At 41.1% G+C, this 24853-nt stretch overlaps 1 protein-coding gene across 2 annotated transcripts in view; it reads right to left on the bottom strand.

Annotated features, from left to right (window-relative positions):
* The window catches only part of abcf3 (ATP-binding cassette, sub-family F (GCN20), member 3), a 102566-nt gene that overhangs the window by 6154 nt on the left and 71559 nt on the right, over positions 1–24853 (bottom strand). For both annotated transcript variants that reach the window (XM_043702561.1, XM_043702562.1), the window contains 8 exons: positions 23548–23748; positions 20027–20103; positions 18098–18142; positions 16876–17008; positions 16022–16110; positions 11360–11451; positions 10208–10340; positions 9123–9210 (listed from right to left, as the gene is read on the bottom strand). In XM_043702561.1, the coding sequence (XP_043558496.1) occupies positions 9123–9210; positions 10208–10340; positions 11360–11451; positions 16022–16110; positions 16876–17008; positions 18098–18142; positions 20027–20103; positions 23548–23748 (858 nt within the window). The remainder of the gene's footprint in view (positions 1–9122; positions 9211–10207; positions 10341–11359; positions 11452–16021; positions 16111–16875; positions 17009–18097; positions 18143–20026; positions 20104–23547; positions 23749–24853) is intronic.

Raw genomic sequence — 24853 nt, 5'->3', positions numbered from 1 at the left:
CAAGGATACTGGTGCCCCTTAGGTTCAGGTGTAGACCATCCTGTTTATAGAGGTCCCACCTTCCCCAGAAGGAACCCCAGTTATCCAAATACCGGAATCCCTCCCTCCTGCACCATCCCTGTAGCCACGCATTTAACTGTTCTCTATCACGTGGCACGGGTAACAAACCAGAGACAACAACTCTGTTCGTTCTAACTTTGAGCTTCCAACCTAGCTCCCTGAAAGCCTGCCTAACATCCTCAGCGCTCCTCCTACCTATGTCATTGGTGCCAATGTGGACCACGACTTTGGGCTGCTCCCCCTCCCCCTTAAGGACCCAGAAAACACGATCAGAGATCACTGGTCTATAATTCCCTGGCTTGTACTTACCACCCTTCTTAAACAGTGGCACCACGTTAGCCAACCTCCAGTCTTTTGGCACCTCAACTGTGACTATCGATGATACAAATATCTCAGCAAGGGGCACTGCAATCATTTCCCTAGCTTCCCAGAGTTCGAGGGTACACCTGATCTGGTTCTGGAGATTTATTCACTTTTTTGTATTTGAAGACATCCAGCATTTCCTCCTCTATAACATGGAGATTTTCAAGATGTTACCATCGATTTTCTCCCACATTCAATATCTTCCATGTCCTTTTCCACTGTAAGCACTGATACAAAATATTTGTTTAATATCTCCCCCATCTCCTACGGCTCCACACAAAGGCCGCTTTGCTGATGTTTGAGGGGCCCTATTCTCTCCCTAGTTACCCTTTTGTCCTTAATGTATTTGTAAAAACCCTTTGGATTCTCCTTAACTCTATTTGTCAAAGCTATCTCATTTTCCCCTTTTTGCCCTTCTGATTTCCCTCTTAAGTATACTCCTACAGCCTTTATACTCTAAGGATTCCCTCTATCTATCCTGTCTGCACCTGACATATGCTTCCTTCTTTTTCTTAACCAAACCTCAATTTCTTTAGTCATCCAGTATTTTCTACTCCTACCCCTCTTTCTTTTCATTCTAATAGGAACATTCTGCCTCTGGACTCTCATCTCATTTCTGAAAGCTTCCCATTTTCCAGCTGTCCCCTTTACCTGTGAACATCTTCCCCCAATCAGCTTTTGAAAGTTCTTGCCTAATACAGTCAAAATTAGTCTTCCTCCAATTTAGAACTTCAACTTTTAGATCTGGTCTATCCTTTTCTATCCCTACTTTAAAACTAATAGAATTATGGATGCTGGTCCCAAAGTGCTCCCCCACTGACACCTCCAGTCACCTGACCTGCCTCATTTCTCGAGAAGATTAGGGATAGTCAACATGGCTTTGTGTGTGGGAAATCATGTCTCACAAATTTGATTGAGTTTTTTGAAGAAGTAACAAAGAGGGCAGAGCGGTAGATGTGATCTATATGGACTTCAGTAAGGCGTTCGACAAGGTTCCCCATGGGAGACTGATTAGCTAGGTTAGATCTCATGGAATACAGGGAGAACTAGTCACTTGGATACAGGACTGGCTCAAAGGTAGAAGACAGAGGGTGGTGGTGGAAGGTTATTTTTCAGACTGGAGGCCTATGACCAGTGGAGTGCCACAAGGATCGGTGCTGGGTCCTCTACTTTTTGTCACTTACATAAATGACTTGGATACGACCATAAGAGGTACAGTTAGTAAGTTTGCAGATGACACCAAAATTGGAGCTATAGTGGATAGCAAAGAGGGTTAAACTCAGATTACAATAGAACCTTGACCAGATGGGCCAATGGGCTGAGAAGTGGCAGATGGAGTTTAATTCAGATAAATTTGAGGTGCTGCATTTTGGGAAAGCAAATCTTAGCAGGACTTAATGGTAAGGTCCGAAGGAGTATTGCTGAACAAAGAGACCTTGGACTGCAGCTTCATAGCTCCTTGAAAGTGGAGTCGCAGGTAGATAGGATAGTGAAGAAGGCATTTGGTATGCTTTCCTTTATTGGACAGAGTATTGAGTACAGGTGTTGGGAGGTCATGTTGTGGCTGTACAAGACATTGGTTAGGCCACTGTTGGAATATTGCGTGCAATTCTGGTCTCCTTCCTATCGGAAAGATGTTGTGAAACTTGGAAAGGTTCCGAAAAGATTTACAAGGATGTTGCCAGGGTTGGAGAATTTGAGCGATAGGGAGAGGCCGAACAGGCTGGGGCTGTTTTCCCTGGAGTGTCGGAGGTGGAGAGGTGACCTTGTAGAGGTTTACAAAATTATGAAGGGGGCATGGATTGGGTAAATAGGCAAAGTCTTTTCCCTAGGGTCGGGAAGTCCAGAACTAGAGGGCATAGGTTTAGGGTGGGGGTGGAGGATATAAAAGAGACTTACGGGGCAACCTTTTCACGCAGAGGGTGGTATGGGTATGGAATGAGCTGCCAGAAGTGGTGGAGGCTGGTACAATTGCAACATTTAAAAGGCATTTGGATGGGTATATGAATAGGAAGGGTTTGAGGGATATGGGCCGGGTGCTGGCAGGTGGGACTAGATTGGGTTGGGATATCTGGTCGGCTAGGACGAGTTGGACTGAAGGGTCTGTTTCCATGCTGTACATTTCTATGACTATGAGTTGGTCAAGTTTTGCACCTTCTCTAGTAGGTACATCCACATATTGAATCAGAAAATTTTCCTGTACACACTTAAATTCCTCTCCATCTAAACCCTGAACACAATGGCAGTCCCAGTCCATGTTTGGAAAGTTAAAATTCCCTACCATAACCACCCAATTATTCTTACAGATAACGGAGATGTCCTGACAAATTTGATTCTCAAATTTCCCTCTGACTATTTGGGATCTATAATACAATTCCAATATGATCATCCTTTTCTTATTTTTCAGTTCAACCCAAATAACTTTGCGGTAATGTTTTTCCAGGAATATCCTCCCTCAATGCAGCTGTAATGCTATCCCTTAAAAACACTGCTCCCCCTCTTACCTCCCTTCGTTTTGAGCATTTGTATGCTGGTACATGAAGCTGCCAGTCATGTCCATCCATGAGTCATGTTTCTGTAACTGCTTCATATCCCAGTCCCATGTTCCTAACCATGCCTGGAGTTCATCTGCCTTCCCTGTTAGGCCTGTTACATTGAAATAAATGCAGTTTAATTTATTAGTCCTACCTTGTTCTCTGCTTTGTCCCTGCCTGCCTTGACTGGTTGACTGGCTTCTTTTATCAACTGTACCAGTCTCAGATTGATCTCTTTCCTCACCATCTCCCCTTAATAGTTTAAATCCTCAGCAGCTCCAGCAAATCTCCCTGCCACTATATTAGTCCCCTTCCAATTCAGATGCAATCCATCCTTCTTTTACAGGTCACTTCTACCCCAGAAGACATTCCAATGATCCAAAAATGTGAATCCTTCTCCCATACACCAGCTTTCTCAGCCATGCATGCATCTGCCCTATTCTCCTATTCCTACACTCACTAGCTCGGAGCACTGGGAGTAATCCAGATATTACTATTCTCAAGGATCTCCTTTATAAATTCCTGCCTAACTCTCTATATTCTCCCTTCAGAATCTCATCCTTTTCTTTTCCTATGTCATTGGTTCCAATGTGTACAATGATCTCCTGCTGGTCCTTCTTTCCCTTGAAAACATCCTGCACCATCTGAGACATCCTTGATCCTTGCACCAGGGAGTGACACACCATTCGCTGATTTTTCGCTGCTGGCCACAGAAACGTCTGTCTGTGCTTTGGACTGGAGAGTTCCTGAACACAATGGATCTCTTGGAGCCCAACGTAATCCTCATTGCACTAGAGTCTGTATTAATACCAGAAACTTGGCTGTTTGTGCTACATTCCCCTGAGAATCCATCACCCTCTATACTTTCCAAAACAGCATACCTGTTTGAAACGGGGACAGTCAATATTACTGCACTACCTGCCCATCTCTCTTACCTTTCCTGGAGTTAACCCACCTATGTGACTGTATCTGCAACTTTTCTCCTATCCTATAACTGCCATCCATTACATCTCCTTGCTCTTCTCCAACTGATCTATTCAATCTGATCGGATTTGCAATCAACGGCATTTCTTGCAGATATAATCCTCAGCAACACGTACACTGTCCCTAAACTCCCACACCCGACAAGAACAACATATCACTCTACTAAAGGCTATTTTTGCTTCTTTCAATCAACAGACCCAAGAAATACTGTCTACTGTCTTATTCCTCTACAAAACACTGCTCCAGGCTAACTTAATACTTATATGTCTCTTGATTAAACTTAAAAATATAAGCCATCTCAATAAGGTGGTACATTTTTGCACTGGGAGCCTAAAGACCATAAAATATAGGAGCAGAATTAAGCCATTTGACCAACTGAGTCTGCTCCGCCACCCAATCATGGTTGATATGTTTTTCAACTCCATTCTCCTGGCACATCCTCGATCCCTTTATCAATAAAGAGCCTGTCTTGGTTTTAAATGGACTCAATGTCATAGCCTCCTCAGCCTTAAGCAGCAATGAGTTTTACAGAGTCACCACTCTCTGGCTGAAGAAATTCCTCATCTCAGTTCTAGAGGGTTGGCCCTTCACTCGGAGGCTGTGCCTTGGTGTCTGAGTCTCCCCTTCTAATCGATACATCTTTTCCACATCCACTCTATCCAGGCCTCTCTGTATTCTCAAAGTTTCAATTTGACTCCCCCTCATCCTTCCTAACTCCACAAAGTACAGACCTGGACCCCTCAGCTGCTCCACATACAACAAGTCCTTAATTCTTGGAATTGTTTTTGTAAACGCCTCTGTGCCCCCTCCAAAGCCAGCGTTTCTTTCCTATTGTGACCAAAACTGCTCACAATATTCCAAATGCAGTCTGACCAGAGCCTTATACAGCCTCAGTAGTATATTTCTCCTCTTATATTCTACTCTTCTTGAAATTAATGTTAACACTGCATTTGTCAACTTAACTGCCAAATGAGCCTGCATGTTAACCTTAAAAAGATCCTGACCTAGAACTCCCTTTGTGTTTTAGATTTCCAAAGCCTTTCCCAGTTTAGAAAATAGCCTATGCCTCTTTTCTTCCTAACAAAGTCCATAACTTCTCACTTTCGTACATTGTATTCCTTCTGCCACATCTTTTCCACTCTCCAAGGCTGCCCAAGTCCCTCTGCAGTCTCCCTGTTTCTCAACACTATCTGTCCCTCGACCTATCTTTGTGTCACCTGAAAACTTAGCAAAAATCCCCACAGTTCCTTCATCCAGATCGTTGATGTATAATGTGAATAGTTGTGGTCTCAACACAGACCCCTGCATAATTCCACTAGTCACCAGCTGCCATCCTGAAAAAGATTCCTTTATCCCCATGCTCTGCCTTCAGCCAGTCAGACAATCCTCTATCCATGCCAGTACTGTGCCACTAACATCACGGGCTCTTATATTATTCATGAGCCTTCTACCCTGTCACATCAACAGGCTCTCCTTAGTGTATCCCGTGTCTTTACGTCCTCAAGGAATTTGAGCAATCAAATAAAGTTCGCTGGAATGATTCCTGGAATAAAATGGCTGATTTATGATGAAAGATGGTGCAGGTCAGACTTATGCCCACTGGAGTTCAGAAAAACGAGTGATGATCTTAATGACACATGTAATGCTCTGAGAGGGTTTAACAGAGTAGATTTTGAGAGGATGCTATCCTTTCTAGTAGGACTAAGGGACACAGTTTCATTCTTCTATTTAAGATGCAATTGAAGAGAAATGTCTTTTCTCATAGTTGCTAGTCTTTGGAATTCTATTTTGCAGAGAACAGCGAGTACTGGTTCATTGAGTATATCCAAGGCTGGATTAGGCAGATCATATACTGACATGGGATTCAGGGTTCTGGAACAGACAGGAAAGCATAGTATTGGCCACAAATAGGCCAGGGATCATCTTACAAAATGGCACCCCAGGCTGAATGGGGCAAATTTCCTTCTCACTTCTATGGTTATGATTGAATCATCAAATGATCGTAGGTGATGAAGATAATTAAAACAGATTATCTTGATATTATCTCTGTTAATGGACCTTACTGTGGTTAGATTTACTTCCGAGTTTCCTAATTTGAACAAAAATTACAATTTAAAAGTAATTAATTGACTGGAAAAGACTATGGGATAACCATGGTGAAAAGCACTATAGAACTGACAGGAGGAGATGGCACGACCTTTCTTCCCAAAGGTCAGTATTAACCGACCAAGGCAGTCATCTCGTTTCAGGTACTGGTGTCTTAATCTGGTTCGACAGTACATGAAAAGCTTTTCTAGCATGCCTATGAAATTCTGATGGTTCTTGCAAATCAAGTATTGATCAATATCCAGCTGCAAAATGTCCAGGAGGTGGGAGTCACATAGCAATCAAGAATGGAAACTGCAGGTGTTCCACCCCGTAACTTCACTCCAACCTCTGAGCAATTATACCAACTGTACTGCTACCGAGATTTTATTTTAATTTTTTTGGATAAAAAGAAACAATAAAACAAAACGTCAAAATCTGCCAAATTCCTTTCTCCATCTGGCCCATTATTATTTACATTGTCAGCTCATTCATATAATGCAATCAGGGGAACTTTAACCTTGCCTTGTACGCTAACAAAATGCAAAGAGGAAGAGCAGAGAGTTTTGTCTTACTTCCTTAATGACTGAAAGGTGGATAACATTGGTGTTGAATGTCTGAAGTACTGGACTTGGATTGTGTGAAAGATGTTACTTGCAAAAATACATGCCTTCGGCTGAAATGGCTTGCCAGTGACTCTAAATGATAAGCAATTGTTTAACAGATGAACAAGCAACATCTCCAGGTTGCAGCTACATGTGAAATCAGACCCCAAGGTGGAAGGGCAATATCTAAAATACCAGTTGGTAACAGTGTTATGTAGCCTCAAAAGGAGGAAAGCAGACATTGAAGGGTGGATGCCATGACCTATTTGTTCACTGTGATGCATGAAGCCATTCAAGTAGTAATAGAAAATTTGATTTAAAAAAAAAAGGCAGGTAAGAGAAAAGTGTAGTGACAGTACTAGTCACCATCATCAGCTGACAGCAAGGGTCCAGCAGGCTGTGTTATCTGCCAGTGCCAGGTTTCAGAAAATCAGCTCCAGAGTTTTTTTAATATTAGCTGTGCATAGGATGTTCGTGTTGCTGGCAATTAACATCCATCTCTAAACGCCCTGGAGAAATTTGTGGTAAGTCACCATCTTGAACTGCTGCAGTCCTGAAGGTGTAAGTATACCTAGTGTTGTTAAGAAGTGTGACCCTGTGGCACTAAAGGAATGGTGAAATATTTCCTAGTCAGGACTGTGAGTGGCTTGGAGGGGAACTTGTAGGGAGTGGTATTCTTTTGCATTTACTGCTCTTGTCCTTCTGAAAAGGTTCTAAGTTTGGAAGGTGACATCAAAGGAGCCTTAGCAGACTGATGTAGTGCATCTTGAGTGTTGTTAAAAGCTGTCCCCATCCAGACAAGTTGAAATGATTCCACCACTCTCCTGACTTGCAGTGGTCTTGGAGATGTTCGATAGGTTTAGGGAATTCAAGAGATAAGTTTATTTGCTGCAGAATTCCTAGTCTCTGACTTGCTCTTGAAGCCACAGTATTTACATGGCTGGTCCAGTTCAGTTTCTGGAGAATGGTTCCTCCCAGGATGTTGATAATGGGGTTTCAGCAATGGCAAGGTTATTGAATATCAAGAGGAGATGGTTAGATTTTCTTTCTTGTTGCAGATGGTCTTTGCTTGGCACTGATATGGCACAAATCATATCACTTAGCCCAAATCTAATTTCCAGATATTGGAAATAGGTTGACCGACAGGACTTTTAGTGGGAGAAGGATGATCTAGTTGAATAAATAAAAAGAATATTGGTGACTATGATAACCATCAGTGATTGTTCTAAAAACCATTTGGGTTGCATGTCCTTGAGGAATGGCAATGTGCCACCTGACTTACAAATACATGAACTAGGATGAGCAAGGCATTCAGTCCCTTGAGCCTGTTCCATTCAGTAAGAACATAGCTGATTTGATTACTCCATATTTCTCCAGAAACCTTTCACACCTTTACCGATCAAAGATCTCTGCCTGGAAAGTATTTGCGGACTCTGTTTCCACTGCCTTTTAATGAAGAGAGTTCCAAAACCTCAGGACCCTTAGAAGAAACAATTTTCCTTTTCTGTCTTATCTGCTCTATGTGCAACTCCAAACACACACCAACATGGCTTACTCTTGCTGAAAAAGCTTAGTAAACCATTCAAGGGTATTTAGGAATGGACAACAAACGCTGATCCTGAAGTGACATCCACATTTATAAAGAAGAGTAAGAATTAAGGAGAAAAATTAGGTGAGTTTTGAGAAGATTTGTAGCTCAGGTTGAGGTTCTGGATCTAAGTTTGCTCGCTGAGCTTCAAGGTTCGTTTTTAGACATTTTGTCACCGTACTAGGTATCTCTCTCTGAGCCTCCGGTGATGCACTGGTGGTATGACCCACTTTCTTTTTATGTATTTAGGTTTCCTTGGGTTGGTGATGTCATTTGCTGTGGGGATGTTATTTCCTGTTCTTTTTCTCAGAGGGTGGTAAATGGGTCCAAGTCGATAGGTTTGTTGGAGTTCCAGCTGGAATGCCATGCTTCTAGGAATCCTCGTGCATGTCTGTGTTTGGCTTGTCTTGGGATGGATGGTGTTGTCCCAGTCGAAGTGCTCATCTATATGTAAGGATACTAGTGATAGTGGGTCACATCTTTTCTGGATTCACTGGATTTTTGATTTCCTAGAAGCATGGCGTTCCAACCGGAACTCTTAACAAACACATCAGCTTAGACCCTATTTAACACACTGAGAAAAAGAACAGGAAATGACATCACCACAGGAAATGACATCACCAATTCAAGGACACTTAAACACATAAATAGAAAGTGCTTCTGAGGCTCACTGATGTTACCTAGTATGGTAACGAAACATCTGAAAACAAACCTTCCATTCAGTGAGCAAACTTACATTGAGAAAAATGGGTTTGGGATGTCTGGCAGTTGTGAAAGGCTCTACAGAAATGCAAGTCTTTCTTATTTTAAATTATTTAAGTTTGAGTGCTAGCACTTACTTAATATGTTATTTAGCTGAAGTCCTGATTTTGCTTTTGGAAGTAGCCTTGCAAATATTTTTACCTTAAATTTCTGTAGTGCGTTTCCCAATGCCTCAATGGTCTCCATGTCTAGATGGTTTGTAGGTTCATCCAGGATATAAAAGTTGGGTCTGGAATTAAAAAAACAAACGTTACATTATTCACAGTAAGTGAATGAAATAACGAGCTCGACAACATACTTAGCGTAAACCCTGCAGATGGATACCATAAAAAGTTTAGATCTAGCTCATATCAATGCAGCTGAAAAACACAAGGACATAAAGAAGATATAGGAAAAAAGCAGGGACTTGGTGCAAAGTGAAGAAATCCACAAGAGCCAGTGTAGCTGTGATGGGCCATGCTGCCATCTCCTCCACAATACCATTCTGATTAGCAAGACTGCAGTGTAGGTTCAAAAGCTGATTTTAGCAGACTGCAAGATAGAAATTACAACAGACAATGTGTTTGAGCAAGAGAGATAAACAGTGTGAGCAACAGCGAGCGTGAGGGCAAGCATGTTCAACCACATTATCTAGTAAGCATTTGCAAGTGGCACCAGCATGGAGGACAACCAACTTGGCTAAGAAATAACTCACTGATGCTCAGAGTGAATAATATTCAAGGGGAAACAATACCAGAGAATGAGCTAACCACAGTTAAAAATATTTTTTTCCCCCCAAAGAGATTACTGGGGGGGAATAAAAACAAGAGATTACCAAAAGTTGCATGAATTCCTTGGATATAGACTGGAGAAAAGCAATTCCCCACAAGCGGGAGTGGGGCAGGTGAGATCAGGATGTGGGTGGAGGGGGGAGAAGAAAATTGGAGCAGCAAGAACAAAGTGGGGAAGGAGATATGACAATACAAGCAATTGTGGGAGAAATGGGAGAGATGATGGTCACACTGTCCATGCTCTTGTGAATTTATGTAAATATCAGTTCTGCAACAGAAAGCAGCTGGTAGAATGGAAAAAAACAAAAAATTAGTATCTCGAGGAGGGAGAATGGGAGAGGAATGGCTGACTTTCCAGACAGAAAACAAGGGATTTGGTTTTTACTCTGCAGCAAGAAACCAAGTGAAATACCGGAACAAAAAAAAAACATTGACCAGGAAAGACATGTTGCTCACTGGGCCATTGTCATCTGTGCAAATGCCACTCTACTCTTCTGTCCTCCAGACAAACTGGCAACTGGCCGGACAGCCAGATCCCCCGATATCCCATACCCACCAAGCTGATGCCGGTATTCCTCCTCTGGCCTCCCTGCAATCACAGAAACAACAAAAACCTGTCAGAAGTAGCAAATGACTCAAGGACAGTCTGGTGTTCATGATATGGTGACGCCACAGAGCGAAATCAGCATCAAACTCTGTCACTGCATGCACTCTCTTCACTGTGTAGCATTACTCCTTGGCTTCGAGATTAAATGAATGGCAAGGTGTGGGTTGGAGTGGAGCTGGGGTTGTTCACAAACTATAGGAATGGCAGGACCAGAGAGGGGAAGCAGTTGGTGATGACAATATTCCCAAAGCTATGTACTAAACTCAACTGAAAGAAGTTCTAATTATCAGTACTAAGATCCTTTCATGCAAATTTCCCAAATACCTTTTGTATATATCTACGATCCAGATATATAACATAGTTAAAAGCAGATTTGTAAGGATGGTAGCAGAAATATAAGGTTACTAACTGTCAAAAGTTGAATTGCAGTCTCTTTATTCTTGAAAACAGAATGTAGAGGGTGTAAAGCAGTCTTTAAAATTACACAAGGTTTCAATTGTTAGGTAAACCCTACTGTGTTTGTGGAAAAGAGAAAATCTAAGGGCCAAAAACAAAGTGTCCCAAGGATTCCACGAGGAAACGTAAAAAAAACCCACTTTGTTATTCAGGGTGGGATGAGTGTTTGGAATTTGGTACCACAGGTAGTGGAAGTGAACAGCACTGATTCATATAAGATGAAGTGAGAAAAAGGAATAAAAGGCTACGACGATAAGGTAAAATGAAGATGGGTCAGTGGAGCTTAAATGCTTGTACAAACTTGTTGTGATGAGTGGTTTATTTCTGTGCCTTTTTCCCCCCTGTTACTTCAGGTATTTCATCTTGGGATTTCTGGAAGCCAAAATGGAATGAAGAGTGAACTATTGGCAGAGTTGCCTATGAGGGAGTTCTGACTTTGTGCAAGAGTCCTTAGAGATTTTAAAGTTAAACTTAAAGCTTTGCAACAATGAATATTTTCTCTCTTATGAGCACTACTTTTACCATAGATGCTCAGTCCTCCTTACCTGGAAACTTTGATGCCAAGAGTTCGACTGAGCTGACATTCATTTCCAACTGGTCCACATGGTGCTGACTGAAATAGCCAATTTTTAAATTTCTGTCCAGAGAAATTTTTAAAAAAGTGAGATTGTACCAACAGACAGAATGGTAATTTCTCTTCCTCTTGTCCTGAAACAGTGACACAAACTGGGATGCAAATGCATTGCCCTATCCATCCCTACTGTGGCATTGCAGGAAAGAGCAATATACTCACATTCTGTACTTTGATTCAGACACAGGAAATAAAATCTTTTTTTTAAAATAGAAGTTTCCAGAAGAGACAATGAATTATAATGCTGCTAAACCAAACAGTATAGTATAGCAGTGGAGCCAACTTGAATTGTATTCATTTTTCTGATGTGGAGGAGCAGATGTTAGACTGGGGTAGACAAAGTTAAAATCACAACATCAGATTATAGTCTAACAGGTTTATTTGGAAGCACTAGCTTTCGGAGAGCTTCTCCTTCATCAGGTAACTGTCTGATGAAAGAGCAGCATTCCCAAATAAATTTGTTGAACTATAACCTAATGCTGTGAGATTTTTAACATTTTTCTGATAACATTGCTGTGTGCTCATTTGAAATATAATAAGGTTGCACTTTAAGAGTGTGGGCAGGTTCCAATTTCCTACAGATTAATCTGTCAAAAAATCAAGAAGTGAACATGAATCGAAACAAGTGTTTTAAACATTGGTACAGCTACTGATAGAAATCGGTCTGCGACAAAGGAAAGACACAGAGGGGAACAAATCAGAGAAAATAGAGCATTGGCTGACAGATAGAACAAAAGGGTAAGGGGAGAGTGGTTTAGAAACAGGTCCTGAGACAAATTATCAAATATATTATCATACTTTGTGGGACATGTTTGGGGCAGGCATCTGTAACATTCCAGTCACAGAGCTGCTACTTTATAGTACATGGAGGATAGCCAACATTCGAAAATTACTCTACAGTAGGGCCAAGGATCTTCCTTAATGATCCAGTTTACTGCATTTACACATACCTTTCTTTTTTATGTTATGCTAACTCCCTTATGTTCCTTTCTCACTTTCCACCTTTGCGGCCATGGCTGATTAAGATCTCCATTAAGCATCAATATTATCAAAACATTCTTCACACCATGTGACTGGATATGCTATACGATCCAAGTAGTTTCCCACAGTAATATGTCAGAGACTCAGTGGTGGAATCATATTACAATCTTGTCAGTGCAATCACTCATTTGCAGAGGCTCTGATATTGTCTCAATGAAATTCAGAGACTTGTGTAAACTCAAACACATGAGGTGCAATTGAGCCCATGGAAGCTCATCTATTTTACCAATATCTCCCTGTGTGATGTTTGAATGTATGTGGAAGCACAAGAAGTGGATGTTGCAAGCAAAGCCCATCCTTAAACACCGTGCCTTTAATATAGAAAAATGTTAAAGGCACATCATAGAAAAAAATTACCAAAGAAAATTTGACACATAAGGATACGTTAAGCAGGTGACCAGAACCTTGACCAAAGAGGCAGGTGTGAAGGAGTGGCTTACCGAAGGAAATGTGGAGAGGTTTGAGATTTTGGGGAGTGGTGTTTATGAATATCGAGGTTCCAAGAGTTAGAGAGAACATTACCATGAAGGAACAGGAGAAAATGCATAAGGATCCTACAACTGATCCATTGCTGAACTGGAAGTTGAAGCAGATTGGTAAGCAAGGAGTGATGGTTTTGCTTATAGGATGTGGATATTGCTGGCAATACCAGCATTTTTGTCCAACACTCATTACTATTGAACTGAGGAACTTGCAAAGCCATTTCAGAGGGCAATTAAGAGTCAATTGCATTGCTATCAGTTTGGCCAGACCAGATTAGGGAAGGAAATCTGCCATCCTTGAGGGCATTAGTGAACTAGATATGTTTCTACAATAATTAAAGATCGTTTCATACAAACATATAAAATAGGAGAAATCGGCCTTTCAGAATGATCTTGGATGATCCTCTATCTCAATGCTATACTTCCACTCTCCCCATTCCTTTTGATACTTTCATGTCTCAAAATCTATTTCTTTCTTAAATATATTCAGTGATTTATCCTCTACTACCTTGTGTGGTTCAGAATTTCACAGCTTTAGCACAGAGTAAAAAAAAAATCTCTCCTCATCTCAGTCCTAAACTGTATTCAGAGACGGACTCCTTGTTCCAGGCCAGGGGAAACATTTTCCATGCATTGAGTATCTAGCCCCAACAGAAATTTATATGTTTCAGTGAAATCCTTCCTCATTCTTTTTCTTCCAAACTCTGATCAAAACCATAAGACGTAGAAGTAGGCCTTTCAGCCCATTGAGTCCACTGCGTTATTCAAGGAGATCAGGTAATCTCAACTTTACTTTCCTGCCTTATTCCCATAAACAGCTTTCCTACAAATCTTTTTCTTCTTCTACATGGATCTATATGAATCCTGAAAACCCATTGGTAGGATAGGCACACCAACGTGAGTGGCTAATATCCTTAGTATCGAGAAATTGACCAGCTGCAATAGGCAGATTACACAATCTGTATACCTGACACAAGAATATCTAAATAAATACTCTACTCCGAGCTCAGCAATGGTTAGCAATCATTAGGAGGGTGTATGAAACACCACACGGACACCTTGACAGCGTCCCCAAACAAATACATAATTCCCACCGATATGTGACAATCACTTGTTCTAGAACACAAACTGGAGAAGCAGCTCTGAAAGTGCTGACCATTGAGTGTCACTGAATAAAGTGCAAGCAGGAAGAGTGCACAGTCTCCAGAGCACCCTATCCACCTGCCCCACTCGTGGCACACAGTCTGTGGTTTCAGGATTGGATTATTCAGCCACTGCAGAAACCTCCCTCTGCAGTAGAAACAAGTTATCCTTGAACCTGAGGGACTTCTAAAGGAGGAAAAGTAAGTTCTTTCTTCAGCACAACAACAAAGAATGGTTAGATTACTGCTCTGTCTTGCCTTCTACTCCAGATTTTTAAAAATTAATTGATTTTAAATCAATAGTGGGTTATTAGTCCAATGATATTAAGCAAATGACATTAGCATTATGCCAAACTCTCCCCTTTGTTACAGGAAGCAGAGTTTGGGATGAAATCAAGACATCTGTTGAGTTCTGTCCTGCTTTCAAACAATTTCAACAGACTTGCACACTCCAGTTATTTTAGTGAGCTTGGGGGGAACACCACACAACCCAACTGAGTAACCACTCAAGTTGCTGCAGCAATCAGCACAGGTCAAGGACCCTCCAGGTTTATGCAGCTCAGTCTCACGACTGAATCAAGGAACTGTAGCTTTGAGGCTCATTTTTAATTTTAGACAGCTGAGATTGGTGTCTTTTTGTGGTCCACCACACACTTGCCTTTCACAATTGCAGCACATTGAATAAGGTAATTTTTCACATATCAAGCAATTGAGATATTTCAAAGATGTGATAAAGCATAGTAAGGTGAATGATTTTGACTTATAAAGAGCGAAGAAGAGGTATACAATTATGAAGGACTTTGTAGAATAAAAGATATTGAGGTGGCTTTCCAAGCAAAGCAATGGCAAAGGGATGAGAGAGAATGGGCAGAGGTGGTTTTTTTTGCAGTGAATTGTTAGCATCAGGAATGCACTCTATGAAAAGCGCCAAGTACATTCAACTATAACTTTCAATTATATAAATATTTGAAAAAGGTAGAACAACAGGAGTGTGGGAAAAGTGAGGAATTAATTTGACAACTTTTTTCAAAGAACTTACACAGACAATGCAAATTGTAGAGGAGCAAAGTCTCCTCTGCTGCATAATTCTACCAATGCAAGTGGTGTTAAGGTGGATTTAATTGATATGGATTGAGCACTGCACTTATCTCATATTTCTCCTTTAAACTCCTTTACTACCAGCTGAAGATGTTTTATTTTTATGTATTCATGGGATGCGAGTGTCAATAAATAGGGTCGGCATTTATTGTCCATCTTAGTTGCTCAAAAGGGTGGAGGTGAGCTGCATTCCATTTGGTGCAGGTAGACCCACAATGCCATTAGGAAGGGCAGTTCCAGCTGAAGGAACAGCAATTTATGTCCAAATCAGGATGGTAGTGACTTTGCAAGGAAGTTATAGGTGGAGGTTTTCACATGTATCTGCGCCCTTGTCCTTCATGACAGAAGTGGTCATGGTTTTGGAAACTGTTGTCTGAGGACCTTGGTGAAGGTCTGCAGTGCATCTTCCAGAAGGTATACAGCACTACTGCCGTGTTGGAGGGGGAGGGAGTTGAATGTTTGCAGATGTGCCCATCAAGACTACTGCTTTGTTCTGGATGGTGTCAAGCTTCAAGTGTTGTTGGAGTTGCACTCGTCCAAGCAAGTGGGGAGTATTTCATCACACTCCCAAGTTGAACCCTGTAGATGGTGGACAGGCTTTGGACAATTGAATGATGAGTTACTTTCTGCAGAATTTCAAGCCTCTGACCTGTTCTTATAGCCAAATATTTGCACAGCTAGTCTAGTTCAGTTTCTGATCAGTGGTAACCCCCGTGATGTTGATGGTGGGGGTGATTCAGCAATGGTAATGCTATTGCATGTCAAAAAGCAAAGGTTAGATTCTCTTGTTTGCCATGTTACCACAGACTGTACCTATGGGCGTGTCTGATACCCTGATTCGGCGTCAGGTCCCCGAGCAGTATCTTTAACAGCGTTGTTTTACCAGCACCGTTCTCTCCAACCTGTGACAGAAGGCGGTGATTAGAGGTTGCCAACAGCATATAAAGAATTTACAGTAATAAACTTAACAGTCTGGAAGGAAGGAGGGCAAATTGCACTAAATGCAAGTTTGCTGAAGTAGATATTGAACATGCAACTTCTGTGGACCATTTGTTGCATAACTGCACGTGATATATGTACTGTCCAAAACCCACTGAAGCAGCTCCTGCCTTTGTGACCACAGTGCTTTGAGAAAATAAATACCCGAATTATCATTCCCTGCTTCACAGATGGTTGCAATCCCATCAATACTTTACTTACATCTTTGTCTTCTCTTCCTCATGTTGAAAGAATCAACCCTCTCTATAAATATTAGTCACTCTCTGGTTCACTGCCTAAATAGCCATTACTAGATACTTATTGACTCTGGGAAGAATCACATTCTTAGTCATTATCACTGCATCCACCATTTGCCTTTTCCTGCACTGATTCTTCAATCAGGACAACAGCCAGAAACAGGTACTTGGACTATGTGCAGAGGAACTGATGCCAATCATTGCAGCTGCAACATTAGCCTGGCTTAAAGAAAAGAGTGGGAACCCAGGGCAGAATGCATGTTTGTAGATGTATATCTATTAGCTGCTCTGTCTTTATGCAGTGAACAGTTTGCAGACATTTGGCTCCAGGAGAAGAATGGACATTCAAACCAAAAGGCAAATGCTATCCTTCGTCAAGTAAAAAATACAAATTTTAAGATGGACATAAAATAAGACAAAAACCATACATACAATGCAAATCCGGGAGTCCTGGTCAGCTGACACGGAAAGATTTATGAAAATGCGATGCTCAGGGGTATAGCTGAAGTCCACTTCAGTTAGCTGCAATATTGGAGGGGACAACTTCTCGAAGTTGTCTGGAAACCTGTGAAGGAACACAATCGCAGAATCTCAGTGCACATAGAGAACACAGAGTGTCAAATCACTAACATAGTTTAAGTGCAATACTTTACATTGTGGGAGAGAAAAAAAAAGTAAATTAAAAATAACATGTCCTATTCTGTTTTCCTTCACTTTTTTCAAAGCTTTAGGAAAAATATGCCATGTCCCACACGGTGATTGAACAGAGTACAACTCAGTGCTTTACTATACTATGGCATTATGAACATAAGACTTTTTGGTAACAAGAAAAGTTGTTCAGTTCTACCAACTGCACCTTTCAAAACAGATTTCAACCCCACCAACACACCTGCTCATTATATTCTTAATTCCCAACTACATCTCTTAAGTACTGCATTCACAGAACCGAACCCAGTCATCACAGCCCGTTCTATACAACATGCCCTTCCTTGATCATTTATTTTGAAAATTAATTCTCCTCAACAAACCCCCTCCGCCAACCCCCGACTTTCCTTCCCATGACTAACTGACTAATCTTAGCTGTTTCTCACAATATTAGTGCCTGGTTAGTTTGTACTTGGTGCTGGAAACCCAAGTTCTCCAAGTACTGTATGCAGTTCTAGTAACCATACTATTGGAAGGGCATGATTGCACTAGAGGGGGCGTGGAAGAGATGTTCCAAGATGTAGCCTCAAGACATTAAAGAACTATGGAGAACAACACTTGAAATGCTGTAGCATGCAAGGTTGCAGGCCAAGTGCTGGAAAATAGGATCTGAATAGATGAACGAGCACAGACACAATATACTGAAAGACCTCTTTCAGTGCTGTAAAAAGCCTGACTCAGTTGCTGCAATATGCTCTATGCAAGCATTCAATTTTGCTCTTTGCAAATGAAGTACATAAATAACCTATGCCATCTGAGATTCATGTGTGAAGCCAACTTGCAGACATTAGTGGTTCAATTCTTGCCTGCCATACAGGAAGCTGGGTCTTAATTTTCACCCAATGTATCAGCTTTAACAAGTATTAGGAGTGAATTTTGAAAAGCCCCACTGTAAGCGCAATGACCTCCTATGTTGCATCATTCCATGAGTTCATTGTGCCAAACTAACCTTAGAGTCACCTCTAGCTCCTTTTCAAGAGGTTTCAGCTCTGGCCTGAAGGAATGAAACAATGGAGAGAAATTTAAGATGCGTGAAGAACAATTAAATAACTCAAATACAAATTGCAAAATTAAATCTAGACATTCACGACAGGACAAAGTCTCAAAAGAAAAGCCAGATTAGAAGTGAAGGTGGATCCTTTAAGATAATCAGAGATTCCACCTCAAACAATAATCTGCCCTCCTTATATTCTCTGATCACCTCCAGCATTTTGTAGTTTGGAACTTCAATCCGAATGTACAAATTATATCACGTACATTCTTAATAAATTGCAAAACTTGAATTTTAACTATCAAATTTTAAACACTGCAACTTATGAAAATAATTTCAAGGTTTAAAATTTCTTTCTTTTGGTTTGAGATGGATTATTATAGGGAAACAAAATGAGAAAAAAGGAAAACTACAAAATATCCTTGTTTAAGATGCTTGCTTCAACTGTTGCGTCATAACAGTTGAAGCAAACCTTGCCATAGATCAGCAATTTATACTGCCAAAATATTCAAACAGAATACTAGATTAAATCCATTTGCATTCACTTTTAGGATGTGGGTGCCAGGGGCAAAGTCAGCATTTATTGTTCAAGTGGAGTTTGTACATTCTCCCCCTGTCTGCATGGGTTTCCTCCAGGTGCTCCGGTTTCCTCCCACAGTCCAAAGATGTGTACGTCAGGTGGATTGGTCATGCTAAATTGCCCATAGTGTTAGGTGCAGTAGTCAGAGGGAAATGGGTCTGGGTGGGTTACTCCTCGGAGGGTCGGTGTGGATTGGTTGGGCCGAAGGGCCTGTTTCCACACTATAAGGAATCTAATCTAAAAAAATCTAACTGACATTGAGACGGTGTTAAGGAGTTGCTTCTGAGCTGCTGTTGTTGCAAGTATTCTTATTTGTGCTCTTCGAGAGTGAATTCCAGCATCTATAGAGATTGCAAACAAGTTGGTAAAGTTGTACAGGAGGGAAATATAAGCCCAGCACTATTACGCTGTGAGCACAGAATACTATGACATAGCACACAGTCTTGGACAAAGTATTTAGCATTTCAGGCAACATTCCCCTTCACCACTGAAGTAGGGCTTGTACCTTGTATCATCTGACTGTAGGATAACTACCATTAGATTAAGGACTCACTCCAGTAAAAGAGCACAGACAACATTTCATTCCACCTGCTGTCATTGAATTGGATTGTATATCCTCAGAAGATACCTCTGGAAATCTTTTGCTGATAGAATACAGTCTGGCTCTACTGCAATCTGGTACACAGCTGACCTGAGTTTAGAGTGGGTATCAGAAGTTATAAGAAATGTAGGCTGCTTTACAATGGCTCTGCAACATATCCTCCCCCAGTAGCACAAAATAAAGATTATTCCCTGCACAATAGAATCGAGATTAGCAATTCAAAGGATTTTATTTATAAATTGGACAAAAAAAATTTCAATGTCAGTATATGAACTAATTGCCCTTCAATATGGTTAATTAAATAAGGATAACATTACATAAACTTTGCCTCAACCACAGAACTGTGATCATTCCATTGAAGCAATAGACCAGTGCAGCAATATCCATTATGTGGGGTTATACTGGATAAAATATTAATTGTTTTTCTGTCTACAGATGCTGCCACATCTGTCAAGCTCGACAGCACTTTGTTTTTATTTCAAATCTCCAGAATCTCCAGTAATTTGTTTTTATTATAGCACCTAGTGTGCTTCATAAATTAGTCCTTCAAAATACATGTGAATCTTACTAATCTCAAGTTGCAAACAACTAACTTTTCATTTCAACTGCTTCAGGTGTAAAGAACTATAAGCATGAATATTCACCCACAGTGCCATATTCTTAAACAGTCTTTCTGACATTCATTACCAGAGCAGCCAATACTTACAGTTTCTCCAGCAGTTTCAACTTGCTCTGTACTTGAGAAGCTCTGTTGGCATTGTATCGGAATCTGTCTATGAACACCTAACAGGTTCAAAAAGATGAGACAATTAAAACCAAACTTAAACTCCTTGAGCTCACAAATATTCTCAGGCTCTCAGGACAGGAACAGGAACACTCTGGAGCTCAGAGTTTATTCCACCATTCAAATAGGGCGACATGGTGGCTCAGTGGTTAGCATTGCTGCCTCAATGCGAGGAACCTGGGTTCGATTCCACCCTCAGGCAACTGTCTGTGTGGGGTTTGCACGTTCTCAATGTCTGCGTGTGTTTCTGCCGGGTGCTCCAGTTTCCTCCCACAGTCCATGGATGTGCAAGTTAGGTGGATTGTCCATGCTAAATAATCCAGTGTGTTCAGGCATATGCAATGGGAAATGCAGGGTTACAGGGACAGGATAGAGTAATGGGTCTGGACGGGATGTTGTTCAGAGAGTTGGTATGGACTCATTGGGCCAAATGGCCTATTTCCATACACGGTAGGGATTCTATTCTATTCCATGCTGATCTGTACCTCAGTCCACAAATCCAACTTGCTCCCTATACCCATTGATACTCATGAAAATTTCAATCAAGGCACCGCCCACACACCCAGCAAGTGTCAAGGGGAGCACTCCAGATTCCCAACATCACTTGTCGGAAAGGTACTTCATGAATGACTAACTCTAGAATTGTGTTTTATTTTTAACAATGGATTCACCACCAGAGGGAATAATTTCTCCATATCGAAGCACTGAATCATTTTATTCTGAAAAGTGCCACGACAGACCTGAACCCAACAATATTGTATCCCCAGTGATATACAGTGACAGATTTGTCCTCAAATACTACAACTCAGCGTTATACAGTGACAGACTTGATCTCAGTAGTACTGCAATCCAGTGTTATACAGCGACAGACCCATTCCCACCAGTACTGTACCCCATTGTTATACAATAATAGTCTGTCCCCAGGAGCATTGCACCTTGATTTTATAGTGACAGACCTGTACTCACCAGTACTGCATTGCTTAAGTTTTACAGATCAGTTAGATTTCAAATTATGAAGATCAGTAATTCTTTTGGCATTGGCCCCAAGAGTAAATATTAGATCATTATGGCATAGAAAAATTAATGAAGGTTCTACATCAACTTGACACGATTGACTGTACTGTTCCCAGCAAATCCCACAATTCAGTGCTGCAATTAAATTATCTGTAAGATTGCTGAGGCAGAGTTTCACACATTAGAATCACACAGGAATGAAGATGAAAAGGAAATAAATCAAAATGTGAAAGAAATGTACAGCAAACCACCTATTTTTTTCCCCTTCAAAAGTTTTGACTGGATTACAATCCAACAGGTGCTTTTTGATATATTGAACTCACCATCAACCGTCACCAAGCTATTCAAGAATGGAGTGGGAGTGGGAGGTGTGAGAGAAAAAACAAGTTGAAAGGTGACTGGTGTTACAGGTGGGAGGTTTGATCCTGTCATCCAAACCTTTTAGCTGCATCTCCTTGGTAGTGATCAGGAGCTGACCATTCTATTCCACTTGCACAGGGCAAAAGTCACTGTGGGCAATTTATTATATGAGTTGTTTATGCAAAGTAAGATTGGCCAATACAATAGAACTGAGGGATGTACCTGGGCTTATGCAGTATGTACAAGCCAGCATCACATTGGGATACTCAAATAATAACAGGGAGATATTTTGTAAGAAAAAAAAGTTACAAGATGACATTGCTCCATACAATAGACTTGAATTTCTGCAGGTTAAGATGACATCCATGCTCCAATCTCAATAAGAACTTTCAATCACAGCCCACCCTGTCATATACCTCAGCTACACCACATTTTAAGAAACTGCAACTGAGGAAACAATGAAGCAATAAAGATATGTTCAAGATAGAAAACAGAACCACCTCAAAGAGGATAAATAAAAAATGTTGAAAAATTAGTCAGCTCAAAAAGATACAATCTTAAAAACATGATTTTCAGAAACAGAAAAAGATTTTTTTTCGGAGACTTGACACTGAGAGGTGTTTCTCCTTCTGTGAGTACCTCAGACCAGAGGCCATAATCTCTAAGGGCACACTCATTTAAGACATAGATTATGTGATAGTACTGCAGAGTGTGCAGAGGAGACTTACCAGGATGGGAGAGTTTCCTGGGTGGGAGAGTTTCAATTATGAAGAGAGATTGGATAGACTGGGGTTTTCTTCCCCTTAGAATAGAGGAAATTGGGACAGGACATGATTGAGATGTAAAAAATTATGAGTGGCATAGACAGGGTACAAATGAAGAAACTTTTGCCTTTGAGGAAGGATCAATGACCAATCACCCAGACTCAGCAGTTTTGTGTGGTAAAGAACTCCACCAATTCACTACCCTTTGAGAGGAGAAATTCCTCCTGAATCATATAGATCCATACCACAGAAAAGGTGTTCAACCCATCAAGTCTGTGCCGGTCAAAACCAACCACCAAACTGTCCTAATCCTTTTTTCAACCATTTCGCCCATAACTTTGTATTCTATGTCCCTTCCCTAATCAACGGGCAGCACAGTGGCTCAGTGGTTAGCACTGCTGCCTCACAACGCCAGGAACCCGGGTTCGATGCCAGTCTTATGCAACTGTCTTTGTGGAGTTTGCACATTCTTCCCATATCTGCGTTTCCTCCTGGTGCTCCGTTTTGCTCCCAAAATCCAAAGATGTGTAGGTTAAGTGAATTAGCCGTGCTAAATTGTCCATAGTGTTCAGGGATGTGTAGTTGGGTGCATTAGTCAGGGCTAAAATGTAGGGGAATGGGTCTGGATGGGTTACTCTTCAGAGGGCGAGTGTGGACTTGTTGGGCCGAAGGACCTGTAGGGATTCTATGACATGACCAAGAGGCAATAATTTAAGGCGAGGGACAGGAAGTTTAGAAAGGTCTGAGGAAAAAGCTTTTCATTTTGAGGATGGTAGGAATGTGGAATTCACTGTCTGTAAAGTTGGAGGCAGGAACCCTCAATAGATGCACACTTATAATGCCAAGGAATACAAGTGTTGGAAAATGGGATTAGGACAGTTTGGTGGTTGGTTTGACTGGCACAGACTTGATGGAATGAACAGCCTTTTCTGTGGTGTGGATCTACACGACTCAGGAGGAACTTCTCCTCTCAAAGGGTAGTGGATTTATGGAATTCTTTACCACAGAGAACTGCTGAGGCTGGGTCATTAAGAAGGATAGACTGAGATGGATAGATTTTTAATTACTAAAGGAATCAAGTGTTGTGGGGAAAGGGAAGGAAAGGAAAGTTGAGGATTATCAGATCACTCATGGTCTTATTCGATAGCAAAGTAGACTTGATGGGCAGAATGGCCTACTTCTGCTTCTACGTTTCATGGTCTTAACAAGTTCGTGCATTGCTTAGGTGGGTCTCTGGGCATAAATCTGAAGGAAACTCAAAGCCAGTTGCCCTCTGATTCCTTGCCAGCTAGGGTGAATACATACCTGTATGTGCTCTCTGTACTGCTGCTGAGCTTCATACTCGCGCTGCTGGTTTTTCAATCTTTCCTCTTTGGTCTTTACAAAGTTCTCATAGTCACCCCGATAGGTTTCCAGGCGCTGAGAGTGCAAGTGAACAATGTCGGTCGCCACAGCATTTAGGAAGTTGCGATCGTGCGACACCACCAAGATAGTGGACTGCCAGGTCTAAAAGAAGAACACAAGTTTCAGCAGATAGATTCTTTTGTGCACAATACACCAGTCACACCTGACTTGAGCAGACATTCGCTTGCAAGGCAACAGCCGATTCAGCTAATAAGTTATTCCAATAAATAAGGTCTCTTAGAATTATGTGCTTTGACATTCTCAAAGCAGTTACATCATGGAAGGAGTCTAGTCGCCAATTGTATCCATGCAGGGTCTGTGCAAGAGCAAATCATTTCGTCCCATTCGTCAACTGCAAATTTTCTCCTGTAGGTGCTTAAGAAATTTTTATGAGATATGGACACCACTGGCTGGGTCAAAATTTGTTGCCAAACCCTTTTCATCCAGGGGACAGTTAAGAGCCAACATAGTTTTGGATCTGGAGTCACATGGCTAGATATAGATGAGAGATTACCCTCCCTAAAGGATGGGTTTTTACAACAATTGACCATAGTTTCACAGCCATGATTAGGCTTTTAACCTCCAGTTTTATTTTTAAAAGAATTAAGTTCTGTCACTTGCCATGATGAGATTCAAACTCAGGTCACCACAACGCTACCTAGATCACTGACCCAATGGCAATAGCATTATGACATCCCTTCCCCTGGAATCTGCCTCCACCATATTCTCAGGCAATGCATTCCAGATCCCAACCACTTATGCTTTCCCTCCAGTCACTGTTGGTTATCACCCTTAGTTCTTGTGTATTCGCTTGATGGCAATGTCTTCTGGTTTTTGACTCTGCTCATCAGTGGAAGGTTTCTCCCTATTTGCTCCACCTGGACTCACTCCTATTTTAAAACCTTCTTGAAAACTCCTCTATACCTTCTCTACTGCAAAATAAAAGCCAAGTAACCCTACTTTTTTGAATCTATACATTTAATAGAATTCCTTCATTGCTGGAACTATTCTCACAAATCTTTTCTGCACTACCCGAAGTTTTCATATCTTTATTAACATGTGGACACCTAGATTTGGACACCATCAGCTGAGGATGATCAAGTTTTTTTTTTAAAATCCTCTGCTGATAAAACACAGTATCCCTAAAGCTCTTTTAACAAATTTCTCAGTCCACCCTAAGAATTTGTGCTAACATATCTTCCAGATC

Source organism: Chiloscyllium plagiosum, chromosome 13 (genome assembly GCF_004010195.1).
Source record: "Chiloscyllium plagiosum isolate BGI_BamShark_2017 chromosome 13, ASM401019v2, whole genome shotgun sequence".
Taxonomy (NCBI): domain Eukaryota; kingdom Metazoa; phylum Chordata; class Chondrichthyes; order Orectolobiformes; family Hemiscylliidae; genus Chiloscyllium; species Chiloscyllium plagiosum.
The sequence above is the reverse complement of the archived record's forward strand: the minus strand, read 5'-3'. Positions and strand labels throughout refer to the sequence as shown.